Below are 14,407 nucleotides of genomic sequence, written 5' to 3'. Positions count from 1 at the left end.
AAAGGAATGACAGCGATGTGGGCTTCACCAGGGCAACACCACTTCCCTTGGCTGAAGCAAGCACAAGCACCTCAAAGGGCCCGAGCACACTGACAGCTCAGCAGCTGATGCGCCTTCACAGACCACCAGCCGCTCTTCACTCAAGAGCCTCTCCCAGTTCCTACAGTATTTTGGGGTTGTGGGGTTATCAGGTAGATCCGAGTAGGATGATGGACAGCTGTTTAAGGGCATTCAGGAAAAGTAGCAGCTCTGCGGACAGGCACCAGTCAGATCTTCTCTGCTCCACATTCCTGAAGCTGAAACTAAGCCAGAAGTGCGATCAGAATCACTGAATGGTTAGAGTTGGAAGGGACCTTAAAGCCCACCCAGTGCCACCCCCTGCCCTGGGCAGGGACACCTCCCACCACACCACGTTGCTCCAAGCCCCGTCCAGCCTGGCCTTGAACCCCTCCAGGGATGGGGCAGCCACAGCTTCTCTGGGCAACCTGGGCCAGGGGCTCACCACCCTCACAACGAACAATTTCTTCCTCAGATCTCAGCTAGATCTCCCCTCTTGCAGTGTAAAATCCTTCCCCCTCATCCCGTGGCTCCCCTCTGTGATCCAGAGTCCCTCCCCAGCTTCTCTGGAGCCTCTTTAGGGACTGGAAGGGGCTCTAAGGTCTCCCCAGAGCCTTCTCTGCTCCAGGCTGAACAACCTGTTTTAGCCTGTGCCTCACAGCAGAGGTGCTCCAGCCCTCAGAGCATCTTTGTGGCCCTTCTCTGTATCATTCTACTAGCACAAAGGCAGAAAACAGCAGATGAACATTATAAAAATCTGATGTCAAAATACCATTATCCTAACCCACCAGTGCATTAAGGCACTCGCTAAAAATCAGTCAAGGACTGTACGGAGCTACGCAATGAACCTCAGCTTGACTTCAGATCTGCAATCAACAAGATTGTTCTGCAAGAGAAAGCGTTTATGGCCACAACAGTTCCTGGGAAACAAAATGCCCTCAAGAGACAATCCACAAAGAATGCCAAGATACCCCTTAAAGGTTGACATTTGCTAGTTTTTTTAACTAAGTTACACCTTACATGCCCATATGCCTCCATCACCTACAAACAGCTCCATGAACTTTTGTTAGGTGATGCCCAACCCTTCAGTGTTTTAGCACTGTCTCCTGAAGTGCTTTAAACCGAGACCTTCCCAGTAACTTGAAGAAGCATTAAATTACCACAGACAAATAAAAGGATGAAGTCTTGATAACTAAGACCACATGCTTCTCATAGCCGAGATAGTTTGCCCTATGTGATGGCAAGCCACGGTACAATTTTTAATTAGTATTATGGCTCTAGCATAGGTTTTTTTCTAAATCCCTAACATTAGACACCCTTTCACACTGATCTGGAAAAAAATGAAACTCAAATTGTTTTTGTCCAGGGACTCTGTGGATTGCAGGTGACACATAAAAGTAACTGCTGTGAGAACATTTTAGAAGGTGACAATGCAAAAACCCCAAATACCACTGGACTGGAAATATAGGAACTTGAGCAATATGGCTCTTTAGCACTACAGTGAGGGTAAAATGAGAGCTGAAACTATAAATCTTTTTCCCAAACACCCTTACCGATTTTTTAAAAGTAAGTATACCTGAAGAAAGAAAAAAAGAAAGCTGCTACTCCAACTTTGTTTGAATGACTTAACGTTTCATCTAAATTCTTCAGAAAATGGTGTGGACCAAAGTAAAGAAAGTGAAACTTACAATTCAATACAATTTAGCACTGATACTCAGATATTTCTCAAAAATTAAGCCTTCACTTTCCAAGCAAATTCCACTGGGTACACTGTGATCCTATGTTGGACTGGAAATTGCATTTCCTCAGAAAATGGAGCACCATAGACCATCCCAATAATCTATGAAGTTTTATTGCTAACATCAGACAAGAAAAAGTTGGTTTGAGGATAAGTCTTATCTATCAAACCTCTATTGAGAAAAGAGGACACAAGTGGAAAACCAATGCTGTTGACTTCCATTTAAATATAGCTTTTATTCAAATGCAGCACCTTTCTTTCTCATTGCATTTCTGTAACTGCTGGAATGTCTGCAACACAACAAAGATTTTAAGTTTTTTAGAGTAATCCAAACACTGAAGATCAATTTACAGCCAAATAAAATTCCCTGGTTAGGACAAAAAAAAAAACCTACACGAGTAGAAACTCAGCATCTTCAAGAAGAAAACTGTAATCTGTAGTTATGGCTGTAACAAAGTTACTGGCCTAACGAGTAGAAATCCTAGCTAAATCACACATGTGGTGTACCAGGCACTCTGAATCAATTTAAACTATGTCCGATGTGCTTTCCTCCAGAGCTGCGGAGCTCATAGCATATTACACTGAAATAAGCCTGTGCTGAAGACGGTGGGTCACGAGCAGCTGCCGCCGAACAGCCGACAGGAAGTTAAGCTGCATTAAAAGCGAGATGGAGAATAGTATTATAAAGGGGAGGGGAAGTAAAACAACTTCACACACTTCATCAGTGTACTGACTGGTATTGAAACAATAAAAAAGAAAATCCGAGAACTACTGTTCTTTCAGGTAAGAAAGACCAGAGCTACATAAACATCTTGGATAACAAGTGAAAACCGGGGACATTTTATCTTACTGTAAGAAGTATACAAAATGAATCATGCAAAGAAAGTTGATCACACAGTTCTTAAGCAAATAAGGGGACTTCCAATAAAATTAGATTTTAAGAAGCACTGAAGGCCACACACAGAGTTCAGTCTGAAGTTTATGATACTATGGTACCAGTATAAAATTGAAGTGAAAATTAAAGAACTTCATTAAGCAAAATAAAACCAGTCTAAGTAATTAATGATACCAGAGAACCAAGGTGAAAAATAAAGCTCTCCATTTCATTTCAGGGTTCAGGTATGTGAGATTTCAGGCAATTCATTCCACTACTACACTGTCTGCCTCTGAATTTCTTAACAATACCTATTCATTTATTCTTTAAAAAAAAAAGAAAAAGAACTGGACATTAGCTGGCAACACAAAGGATCAGGAAGCCTTGGTATGGTTCAGATATCCAGAAACAGGACCTACATTGGATTTGACGCACCACCCCCCACCCCCCCAATCACAATGAAATACAATGTTCTACAATTTTTACAATCTAGAGACCTATTTTTAGTGCTACTTTTTCTTTTGCTATGACAAACCTGAAAAATTGCTCAAATACACAATTAAATTTGCTACAGGTCAAAGACAGCAGAGAACATTAAAACCATCTGAAAAAAAATGGTAAGCTTGAGTTTAAAATGAGTAGAAACATTAAGTGAACACTTAGCTATCCAATTCTTGAATTAATGAAGACAGGGTATCCACCAGAGGCCTACCCACCCATTGTGAACATCAGATGCATCAAATTAAAAGGCAAATTAAGCATACGAAAAAACCCTCAGCTAAGAAATACCAGAATGAAAAACCTCAAGCCTACGAAGCAGATATTCACAGAATCACAACTTTCACATGGACTCACATGGGTGTTGCTCTTTCTCAAATTCAATCATTTAAGAAGCAATTCTAGCAGATGCTTTGTCAATCTGTGTACAAAACTGCTTAGGCACAATAGTGACATACTTCAACTCTGCATAAACTATTTTGGGCCATGATTTGCGCAGCCAAACGCTGAAGCAGAATTCCAGAATAAAAATATTCTGGTGTTGGTAAGTTTATCTACATTCTAGATCTCAAACTAATGCCTAAAATAATAATTAACTGACAGCTCCCCCCATAGCCTTTTTTATTCATGTAATTAAAAACATGCCTTGCTGGCTTAAATCCAGTGATGAACAAACACACATTATGCACTGCCTCAAGAATCAAAGCTCATAAAACAATGTTGCACAGAGCTACAAAAATCACATGGTGTTAAGAGACTGCTGAAGCCTATCAAAGAAATTCTCAATAAAACCAAACGACGAAAATCTACAGAGGTCAAAGCTCTCAGACAATTCCTATGAAACACTTAACTGGTTCTGTTGATAATGTAAGAGACACTCTCCCATTCTGCTTACTCCTCCTCTGAAGTTATGGGAGTGGCTCACTTTCAGACAAGTTTAATTCTGCACAGAGCAAGTCTGCATTCACCCACAATTTACACTAGTAAAGCTTGATTACCATGCTGAATTTGTAATTTGTTCATACTAGAGCGTAACACTATCCCCATTTATTAGTTTGTCCACCTCTAGCCTCATTCCGATGAAGTCTTCTAAACATTTCAGTGAAGTACTCTAGAATTTACTGTAAACACACATAAAACAGGGAGTGGCATTCATTAATGAAGCTCATGTTCTAATTTAATACACAGCGTATCTACCACGCTCCTACATGATTAAGACAACACAAGAAAATGGATGTAGTAGTTCAGTACTTTAAGAATTCATTCAGAGAAAACAAAGTTAAAAAAAAATCATGAGTAAATAAAATTAGTTTTGAACTGGCAAGAAGAGAGACTTCAGTCTTCTTACACATTACAAGAAAAATTCCTCATTCAATTGTGAGCCAGAATCAATATTTTTCAATAAGAGCCAGATTCAATTCAGTTTCCTTAGCAAAGCAGTCGGTAACCAGCGTAGCCAACTTCACTCCTCCTCCCCCAATTCGTCAAACTTCTGCAAGCCTCACAGGACTAAACGGAAAACAATTTTTCCCAAAAAAACCTCATTAACTTGAATTCCAAATACCGTATCTGCCCTCAGGAATTTTTTTTTCTTCCAATCAACTTTTCCCACTACAGGAAATATTTATCTTCCACCTAGCAGCATTTAAAAGACCCAATATGCCTTTAAACCTGAATATGCTTCAAATATTTCCTTCAGCCTGGTAGGTTTGGTAGCATTAGCTGTTACTTGTTACAAGAGCAGGTAAAAAAAATTTAGGCAAAGCAAGAATTTTGTACTCTATTAAAAAAAATAATCTTTAAAGTAAAAAAATTACACAGAAATTAGCCTGAAACAGAAAGGCTACCGGGACTTAAGTGGTGGTCCAAACCTACTGAGGTGTGCAGAAAGTCTCCTATTGAATTCAGTGATTTTTGGGTCAGTCCCAAAGCACCTACAGATAAGAAACAGCATCTACATTTTAAAGGTCTGTTTTTCCTGTAAAACAAAACCAGCTGTAAGTGATTTCAATAACTTTATTCTGATGAGACTAAGCAAGGTTTCTGACTTTAAATCTAACACAGCTTCACAGTAACCATCACTGTCATTAGGGAATTCTAGCTTTCAATATCAGTCTATGGGACAACCACCTCAGAGAAAAGATATTCAGAAATCAATTCTGAAGGTGATGCTTCTTCTGTAGTATTGCGCATGGTGAAGCTGAGGAAAAAAAAAGCTTCATTCCACTAAGCAGCACACTGAATGCTTACTGTATCAACTGGCAACCTAAGACCCAATGAAGTAACCTGTTCAAAGCGTAGATTTTCATTAGTCTACCACAATTCATTGGCCAAAGTCTAATTTCTGAACCATTTTAGAAGGACCTACTCAACACCAAATTTAAATTGTTCCCCCAAATATCAACACAGCATGACAGGAGAAATAAAGTTCCGTTCCTCGAAATAAGAAAAAGTCACCAGTACTGCCCACGTGTTTCCCTCCAGAAATATTAACATGCTTTAAAAGAAGGTGATACCAGATTTTATCCTAACAACTTTCAGTTGTACTCGTGGGACTACCTACATGCACCAAGATGTGAAATATAAGTAATTTCGCATCATACATGCAGTCCATACTAATAAGATCATAAGCATAACAAAAATTTCATTTAGTGGCAACAATTTCCTTCTTACCTTGCCTCCTTCTCTTTCAAAGTCGACATATTCCCGAGTTGGTGTCTGTCGCTGCTCCCCCTGCCAGCTGGCCGGAAAAAACTGGAGAGACAGATTGGTTCCTGTGGCCACAAAAGCCTTTTAGAAAAATCAATACAAACAGGATCAGGGAGCAAGACATTACATAAATTATGCAGGCAGTCATTTATTTTTACATCAGTTTATGTCTTAAGCCAGGCAGCATAGAGAATACTTAAAGTCAAAAACATGCACTCATCATTTTTCTTAAGTATTAAGTTACAAACATCTGATTCCATTTTGACAACATTTGCCATTGGCTGCTTCGGATATAAAATACAACATGGAATCAATACTTCTTTCAAATCAGTTTTGCTGACATTAGAATCTGTCCTTTCAGTTCTGTCTGGATACCCTGCACCAACTTAGTACCTGCAAGCATTAAAATTTGCTCATGCTTTTTAAAGAGCTTGCATATCTCTAAAAGAAGTACGGCTGAAGGAAAATTAACTCCTGAGACCTGTTACTAGGGACTTTTTTTTTTTTTTTTTTGAAAGAGAAGTACTCGCTTCCTTTCACAATCTACTCATACTTAAACACTTATCTGAAGTGTAAATATCCCTGTTTTATCGTCTACAGGCAAGCAGCATCAATGCGCAGCTCAAACTTCACAGGCGAAAGTCCTCTTGCCACATTAAGACACCAGTGAAATCCCAATCAGAGATGCCATGTCAGTGAGAATAGGCAACCACAGGGATTCTTCTCAGCTGCAGCTCTTTTTAAAATCATTAAAGGGACTGACTTAAACATATTAAAAAAAGCACAGGTTGCTTTCAAGTAAATAATTTTCTATGGTTTCAAATGAAAATATGATTCAGTTTTCTTTATAAACTTTCTGTATTTACTTGCATATCTTATCAACTCCAAGCCATGAAGAGTATTTCAGTTTCTAGTCATGAAATAAAAAATTATTTTTGCAGGTAGAAGTCAGATTCACAGTATTAATACCCTTCTCTGGTCCATGTGAGTATGCCCTGTAAGCATGCAAACACTCGAACATGCTCGCAGAATATAACTCTATTCAAAATCCCAGGGTTAAACACAATTTGTTGCAATCAAATAACTGTATTGATTACTGTGATTGCTTAGATTTAAATGGTCATTAATCCAGAATACACTTTTTCTTAAAAGCTATACAAATACTACTCTAATAGTTCGAATTTCTGGACAAGCAGGTTTTTTTCAAGCAACCCAGAATTCAGCAACTTTACGGTATAACTATACTGCTACCTATGACACAATAGCTCTACACGTTATTTAAGATAGTTCCGGTCATGTACCGGCAAGCTGTCTCTCACAGGATTAATACCTCCCATTTTCAAAGTAGAAGTGCTTTGCCTTGACTTTTTCCCCTCCAACAAGCAAGACTTATACTCTGCAATCAGGTTCCTTTCCAGACTACCCTTAAAAGCAGATTTTTATTTTATTTTATTTTTAAATCTCCTGATAAGCACATTCTTAACATCATTAAAGTTGACAAATTGGTCCTACTACTACTGGGGGGAAAATTGTATTGGTACATTAGCATTTCTTTGCCTTACAATCCGCAAAGACAAACGTTTCAGTCAATGTAACAGAAGCTTCAGGATACACTTGCAAGAATAGAAAGCAACAAAACTGCGAGACTGCGAGGGCCGCAGACCATCAGGCTGAGTAGCTTGTACTACCCCTTTGCTTTTCTAAGTGATTCTATTTACATATCAACAAAAAAAAATTATACCTATCTCCGAGTATTTTTGACTCATAAGTCATCACCACTTATCCTGTTCAAGAAGTGCCTTCCCACCTCTGAGCATCTTTAGCAAATACATGTTTTATGCTCCTGAATTTATACACTTAAAACCAAAATGCCAAGGAGTGAGATCCTTTGAGTGTAACCCAGCCGACCGCTGCAGCCCTCCGGACCACACCAGTTCCTGCAGGCTCCAGGGATACTGGGTCAGAAGTACTAGACTTGCTTTCTGGGAAACCCAGCCAGACAGTGAAGTGCCCATGGCTCCCTGCTTCCACCCTCCGACTTGTGCTAGAGGGCCATGAAAAACCATGGGAAAATCATCAGAGAAAAGAAGAAAATGAAAGCACAGATTCCCACATCCTCATGGAGTCATGCAGGCAACACTTAAACCATAGGCTATTTAAAAAGCTATGTAGATATGTATTCTCTGGATTTTTGAAGTCTGTTCCCTCCTTTGAACAGATAAAACCATCCAATTAAAATACCCATGTGCCTTTCAAATCAAAATCATAGGTCAATACTGAAAAACTCGAGAATAGTCTCGGTAGTAACCATACCGGACTACTCCGAACCCAACAATTTTCTTCTAGCAACAAGCAAATTTTAAAAAAAAATAATAAATAATGACAACACTAGTTTGATCTTAAACTTGAAAGTAAGAAAACTTTAATTTTTTATACAGAGCCTTTTAAAGTTTGGTCTGAAATGCTGTCGTACATATATGCCTCAAATTTTGCAAAAAAGCTGATCAGGTAGTACAAGGGTGATCCGACCCACACGTAGACAACGTAAATACAAGGACCTTCCAAACAAATAGGTTGTGAGGAAGTCTCCCAAAACAAACTAAACACATGAAGTTATTTTCACATTATCAAAGCAATACCAGTAAACCCAAAGTCTCATTTAATACTTCACAGTTACTTCCTGAGTAATACTGGTAATTATTTTCTTTATTCAATCAAGAGTTATCTGACAGAAGTAACAACTTACTGCCAGTTCTACATTAAATCCCTAAGCTGTTCTCTGCGTTTTTTTGTCTGCTTAAAAATATGTAAGGTCATTTGCAAAGACTCCCTTTGGAGATAAAGGAATAAATCCTTGATGTCTGAAAAAAACCCCAAAACATTCAAGACTAAGAAAAAAGTAAAACTGCTAGCTCTTTTTAACATCAGTCATTACACACACTACATTTCTAAATAAACCTGACTACTTGTGCCCCGTTCACAAAACAAAACCAGATGTTTCAGATCAAGAAATTTAGAGGCTGTTTTGCAATTAAGTAGAAGTAAAGATATGTGGAACAGGCATCAGTGGTTGCTTCCAGAAGATGAAATTCTGGCAGAGAAAGACAGCAGCAGGCTTAGAAGTACAAAGGTGAAACTACAGTGATTTCCCATTTATATAAATAATGACATAGGCTGTATTAGAAAGCTAGTTTATAAGCTACATGTCTTTTTTTTTTTTAGGGAAGGACTCAGATACACTATGCACTTTCACCTGTTCAGGAACTTCAAATGCTGGCAAACTATGTTTTCTTACCTACCCATTGTTTCCCTGGTGACTTTTTAAAGGAAGCAAACACACACAATGAAAAATGAGTGTTAAAAAAAATAGTAAAATTAAGAGACTGACTACAGGGCACCTCTCACAAAATTATATTACACGTTCTAATACCAGAGATAGTAAGCAGGCAGGTAAGATTCAGTTAAAATAAAGTTAGTAAAAGATAATTGTGTACTTGAGTGTATATCCTTGTATTCACAAATGCAAATGAACAAGATCAGCTGCAGTAACTGGTATTCAATTATATTTGTTTGGATGTGCATAAGAATAATTTCATTGTGCGTAAGAATAATTTCACTGTGAACTGACGAGTGATACCTATACCACATGAAATTAAAGAATCATCACAAACCAGACTTGGTGAAAGCAGGGGTTATTTTCTATGGGAAGGGAATTTTTACCTCGCCTTTCATTATGTTCTGTAAATGAAAAAGAGGTTACTTCTGCATTTTAAGAACAGCGAAGAGTTAAGAACTTGACAACAACGGTGTGAGATGCTGATCCTATAGAAGGGACACATAGCAGAAATCAAACCAGGAAATAACTAGTCAGTTCTTGACTACTCCGGGCCATACTTCATCTCACTTCTTAATTCAGAAGAAGAGAGTAGGCTGTAACTAACCCTAATGAATGAGAAAAACGGGGCTAGAGTTGCAAGTTTCAAAGCCTAATTTTAAAAGCATGTGATTTAGTTCACAGGTACATCAAACGGTCCAATCGAGACTTTTAGCTAGCATCTTTCTGAACGATTTTACTCATTCCGGAAAGCTACTATTTCCGAAAAAAAGAGGGAGGAAAAAAAACAAACGGAAAAAAGCAGCTGACTATTGAAACGAGCAGCTCCCAGCTGTAAGATGTGCCGAGGGAGGAAGGTGCGGGCACCCTGGGCTGTCGGGGAACTGCGAGGGCTTCTCCTCGCCCCCCGTCAGCCCCGGTCGGGCCACCGGCGCGTCCGCCGCCCCGGCCAAGGCAGGGCCGGGGGACACCTTCTATCGAAAAATCGCTATTCTTCAGGGGAAATCCTCCCGTCCCTCGGCGTCCGATATAATTTTTTAACCAAAGCCTCCCACCCCTCGGCGTTTCATGTCATTTTTCCCCTCAGAAAAACTTCCCCCCCCCCCCCCCCCCCGCCTCCTCCCCAAGCGTCCCCGCACCGCACCGCTCCCACCACACCGCTGAGGTACTTCGAAGCCTTCCGCCCCCCAGGCTCCCTAAAACTTTTTAATTTTTTTAAAAAATAAAGGGGGGGAAAGCTAAAGCGGCGAGGTCCCCCCGCGGCCCGGCCGTCCCCCCCGCGGCTGACCGGCGCCCGGCGGGCGCTGAGGGGAGAGCAGCCCGGCGCCACTTACGATCTCGGAGCGTCCGTCGCGGCAGGCGTTCTGGAAGCGGGCCTGCCTCTCCTCGTGGGGCCGGTCCCTGAAGCCGGTGTATTTAATCTGCGGGGAACAGGGCGCGCAATCAGGGAAGGGCCCAATCCCGGCGATAAGGGAGGGCACAGCGGAGTGCACAGACTGCGCTTCCCCGCCGCTGGAGCGAGGCGAGGCGCCGGGCTTCCCCCCCGCCCCGGCCCCTCCGCCGAAACTTTCCCCGTGGAGGGATGGAAGGAAGGAGGGAAGGGAAGGGAAGGGGGGAGCCCCGCCGCCACCGCCTCACCTCGCACTCGCGGCTCAGCTTCCTGAAGAACTCCTCGTTCTCGAACTTGCTCCGCTGGTCGGGGACGACCCGCGGCATGGTGGTGGGGCCGCCGCCGCCGGCTGCCCTCCCTCCCTCGCCCGCCCTCCCTCCCCGCGCTGTCCCAGCCCCAGCGCTCGCCTCGCCCTTTGTTAGCCCCCGCCGGCGGCGCCCCCCCTTCCCTCCCTCCCGCCTCTCTCCCTCCTCCTCCTCCTCCTGCCGCCGCCGGAGCTCGGGCTGCTGCTGCCGCCGCCCCTCTCCCTCCTTCCCTCCCTCCCCTCCGACTTCCTCCCCGGCTCGTAAACTCCGGCCGAACAGCCGCACCATTCACAACTCCGCCGCGCATGCGCCGCGGGGCCGCCGCGCCTCCCGCCCGGGCGGGAAGCGGGCTGAGGTGGAGGGGATGGCGGGCAGAGGGAGGGAGGGGACACTGACTCACCCCCCGCCATTCCCCTCAGAGCCTGGCGGTGAGTCACCCCGCAGCGCTGAGGGGAGCGGGGTCGCTCCCCCTCGCTCTCCCCCCCCCCCATTCCCTTCAGTAAGGCGGCTCGTCTCGATGGTTTCCGGCTTCCTGCTCCGGAGGGAGCAGCCTCAGCCCTGCGGCGGGTTGTCCCCTCACGGCGGGGACGGGGCCTGCACCTGCCGGCGCTGAGAGGGGGGCGAGGCGGGGGGGACAGGGCCGGCCTCCCACCGGCCTCCCCTCACGGTCAGCGGCGGCTGGGAGTCGGAGGAGAGGCCTGGCCTGGCCCAAAGGGCGGTCCTGATGCGGGTGTGTCCCCCCCGCCAGGGACCCTCCGCTGGGACCCAGAGCGGCGGGGAGCCGGCCCCCCACAGGCCGCAGGGACCTGTGCCCCAGGGGAGTGGGATCGTGGCGTTGTTTGGGTTGGAAGACGCCTTTAAGATCATCAAATCCGACACCCACCGCTCCAGAACTTGCGGCAAGGCTGCTCGGCGTCTTAGAGATCTTGGTGTCAGCCTACAGAAAAACACCCCCAGCACTTCGTTTCACCAGCTCTTAAAAACTTCACTTCCACGCTAAAAGTACCACACCAAGACAGCGGCCTCAACTCTTGATTTCATCTTCACAAACAGGCATTTTACAGCAGCTAATTCAATCGAGGAGCACAGCAGGACATACATCACCTGTCCCTAAATCCATTTCTCTTCATACGTACCTTCATTTTTTTCCCTACAACCACTCCCCCAGGTTTTCAGCAGCTCTGGGGCGTCGTAAGGATAGCTGCGCATGCCAAAAAGCAGCTGGATATTACGATGCCTATTGCCAAAATAAAAATTATTAAGAGCGTATTAGATCTTTTGATAAAGATATGAGGTTTTCTAATCTCTCAGCATTACAATCTTAACTTTACACGTACTCATGCAAATTGGAAGAGGGCAATGCTAAGGTTAGCCAGAAGGCATGATTTGAATCAAGTACGAGCAAATTAATAAAAAATGAGGGAAGTGTCTGTATCCCTTAACCAATTGTATACAGACTTCATAAAAAAACTAAAAGTTGTTTTTTTTTTTTCTGAATGTAGAAAATACCCATAAGAGAAGTTTAATACATTTGTGAACTGCAGATTGAGGCAGTAACTCTATGTGTTTAAACAGTATCTTCCCAGTTCTGGTACATTACTGTAATGCAGATACAGGTGTAAATTCAGAAGTTGAAGGCGCTAAAAGAACTGTTTTAAAAGCTTTCTTCAATAATAACCAAATCTGAGAAGAAAATACACTGAGATTGAAAACACGAAGATGTTATATATTATCTTGATTCATTTAGATTAATACCAACCCTTAAGCGAAATTCTCATGAATGTCAGGCACACTTAAAGGTCCCAAAATAAGGCATTTTTTTAAAAAATCCATATCGCTATTCATCTTATAGCAAGATCAATACCAAGAGCGCAGACCTGCAGGAGAACTGCCAAGTTCATAAGGTAGAAGTCCGCTCTCTTCACCTCCAATAATCTTTCACCACTTGCTAGTACATCGCCCAGTTCCCACCTCCTCACCCCCCCAAACGGCCCATGCCTTCTTCCAAACAACAATCTGCAAAAAGAAAAAAAAAATAATAAAAATTTCCAAGGTCAAAAGCAAGACGAGCGGTTGTAAAGCCCTAAAATAAGAAACATGAGACATAATCACCTAGCAAATTTGGGGTTTTGACCTTGGCGTATATTTTTAAAGACTTTGGAAACAACCTGAAATTTGACTGCTTTCCTCCAGCCAGCTCTTTGTTTAAGGTTTGTCACCCTGGAGTTTTCATCTCTCCGCTGCGAGGGTTTTTTGTTTTACACGAAGTGAGTCAGTATTATCGGAAAGTCTGTAACGCATCAGACGCTGCCTCTGTTTGTTGCCTGGGTTGGTCTGATGCAGACACAGGAGAACTGGAAGGGGCGAGATGGAAAACAGTGGCACAGTATCACAGCAGTCTTCTGAGTTTATCCAGTTTCTCTACACTAAGCTGACACACCACCCCCCCCTCCAAAAAAAATGAACTTCTGCTCTGAAGAAACCTCCTTAGTGAAGGGAACTGATTCATTTATATTGTAACAGATATAACTGGCAAAAAATATAATTATTTTAGGCCTGTTTTCTCATCAAGGGAAGCTTATAAAATTAGACCACCTCGTCCTCTCTCTACCCCATGCAGCACCCAAACCTTCCTAAGGCAATTCAGGTCTCAAAGGCAGGGAAGTCCCTACTTCTTTTTTGTTCCTCGCTAGAGAGAGGAGAGGCGCGCAAATCAATGTCTTTGCTGCAGGAAAGGCTACCGCATAATTTCCGCAGTTATTTACCCTGTTTGGCCAGAGTCGCTGGCCACCGGCCAGGCAGCCAACGGGGATTAGAAGCAGCTTGGCAGGTGGTAGCTGGGGGGACATGAGCGGGAGAGCCGAGGTCCTCGTGCTGGAGGTGGGATACAAACGCCTGGGGACTCTGCAGCTCACCACACTTTTTTTTTTTTTTTCTCCTGTGCTTTTAGTTTTTAGCGCTGTATCATCAACGCAGCAAAACGAGCTAGAACCTTTTTCCTGGTGCATAACCAAACGCCACTGCTACCTAAAGGCGTCTCAGCGCTGCCGCTGCAAACCCTTTCGGTGTGGATCTGGCTGCTCCAACGTTCATAGGCTTACCTTGGTCTGCAAATCCTTGGTCTGTTGATTCACGAGAACTTTGGCTGTTCACCTTCACAAAACAGAAATGGTGGAGCCCATAGGCACGCTGCTCTCAGAGCCATTGCTCAGAGCAGACCCCTTTCCAAAATGTGTTTACAGCGCATGGAAAATTGAGGCAGAGTATCACTTAAAGATTTACAGATGGGCCGGTTTCGAGACAGGGAGCTTTCTTCAACTGACAAGTCCTGTATATACTCTTCTTCCTATAACCTTCTCTACCATGTCTTTAAACCCTCTGGTTCCCCCTCAGTGTTTGATGAACAACTGCTCGGCACTGGTGTTACATTGTTCTCTAGACTTCACGCATATGAGACACTAATAAGCCAGACTCCTGGGTATCTATTGATCTCTGGCAGCTG

The 14,407-nt window shown here is 43.2% G+C and overlaps 1 protein-coding gene across 2 annotated transcripts in view; it reads right to left on the bottom strand.

The window, feature by feature from the left end:
• The window catches only part of CBFB (core-binding factor subunit beta), a 44,851-nt gene extending 33,884 nt beyond the window's left edge, over window positions 1–10,967 (bottom strand). For both annotated transcript variants that reach the window (XM_054199985.1, XM_054199984.1), the window contains exons 1-3: window positions 10,849–10,967; window positions 10,545–10,631; window positions 5,841–5,957 (exon numbers count right to left, since the gene is read on the bottom strand). In XM_054199985.1, coding sequence (XP_054055960.1) covers window positions 5,841–5,957; window positions 10,545–10,631; window positions 10,849–10,926 — 282 coding nt within the window. In that variant the 5' untranslated portion in view covers window positions 10,927–10,967. The remainder of the gene's footprint in view (window positions 1–5,840; window positions 5,958–10,544; window positions 10,632–10,848) is intronic.
• Window positions 10,968–14,407: the final 3,440 nt, after the last annotated feature.

The sequence above is a fragment of the Rissa tridactyla genome, chromosome 4 (assembly GCF_028500815.1).
Source record: "Rissa tridactyla isolate bRisTri1 chromosome 4, bRisTri1.patW.cur.20221130, whole genome shotgun sequence".
Lineage (NCBI taxonomy): Eukaryota > Metazoa > Chordata > Aves > Charadriiformes > Laridae > Rissa > Rissa tridactyla.
This window is presented reverse-complemented; position numbering and strand designations above follow the sequence as displayed.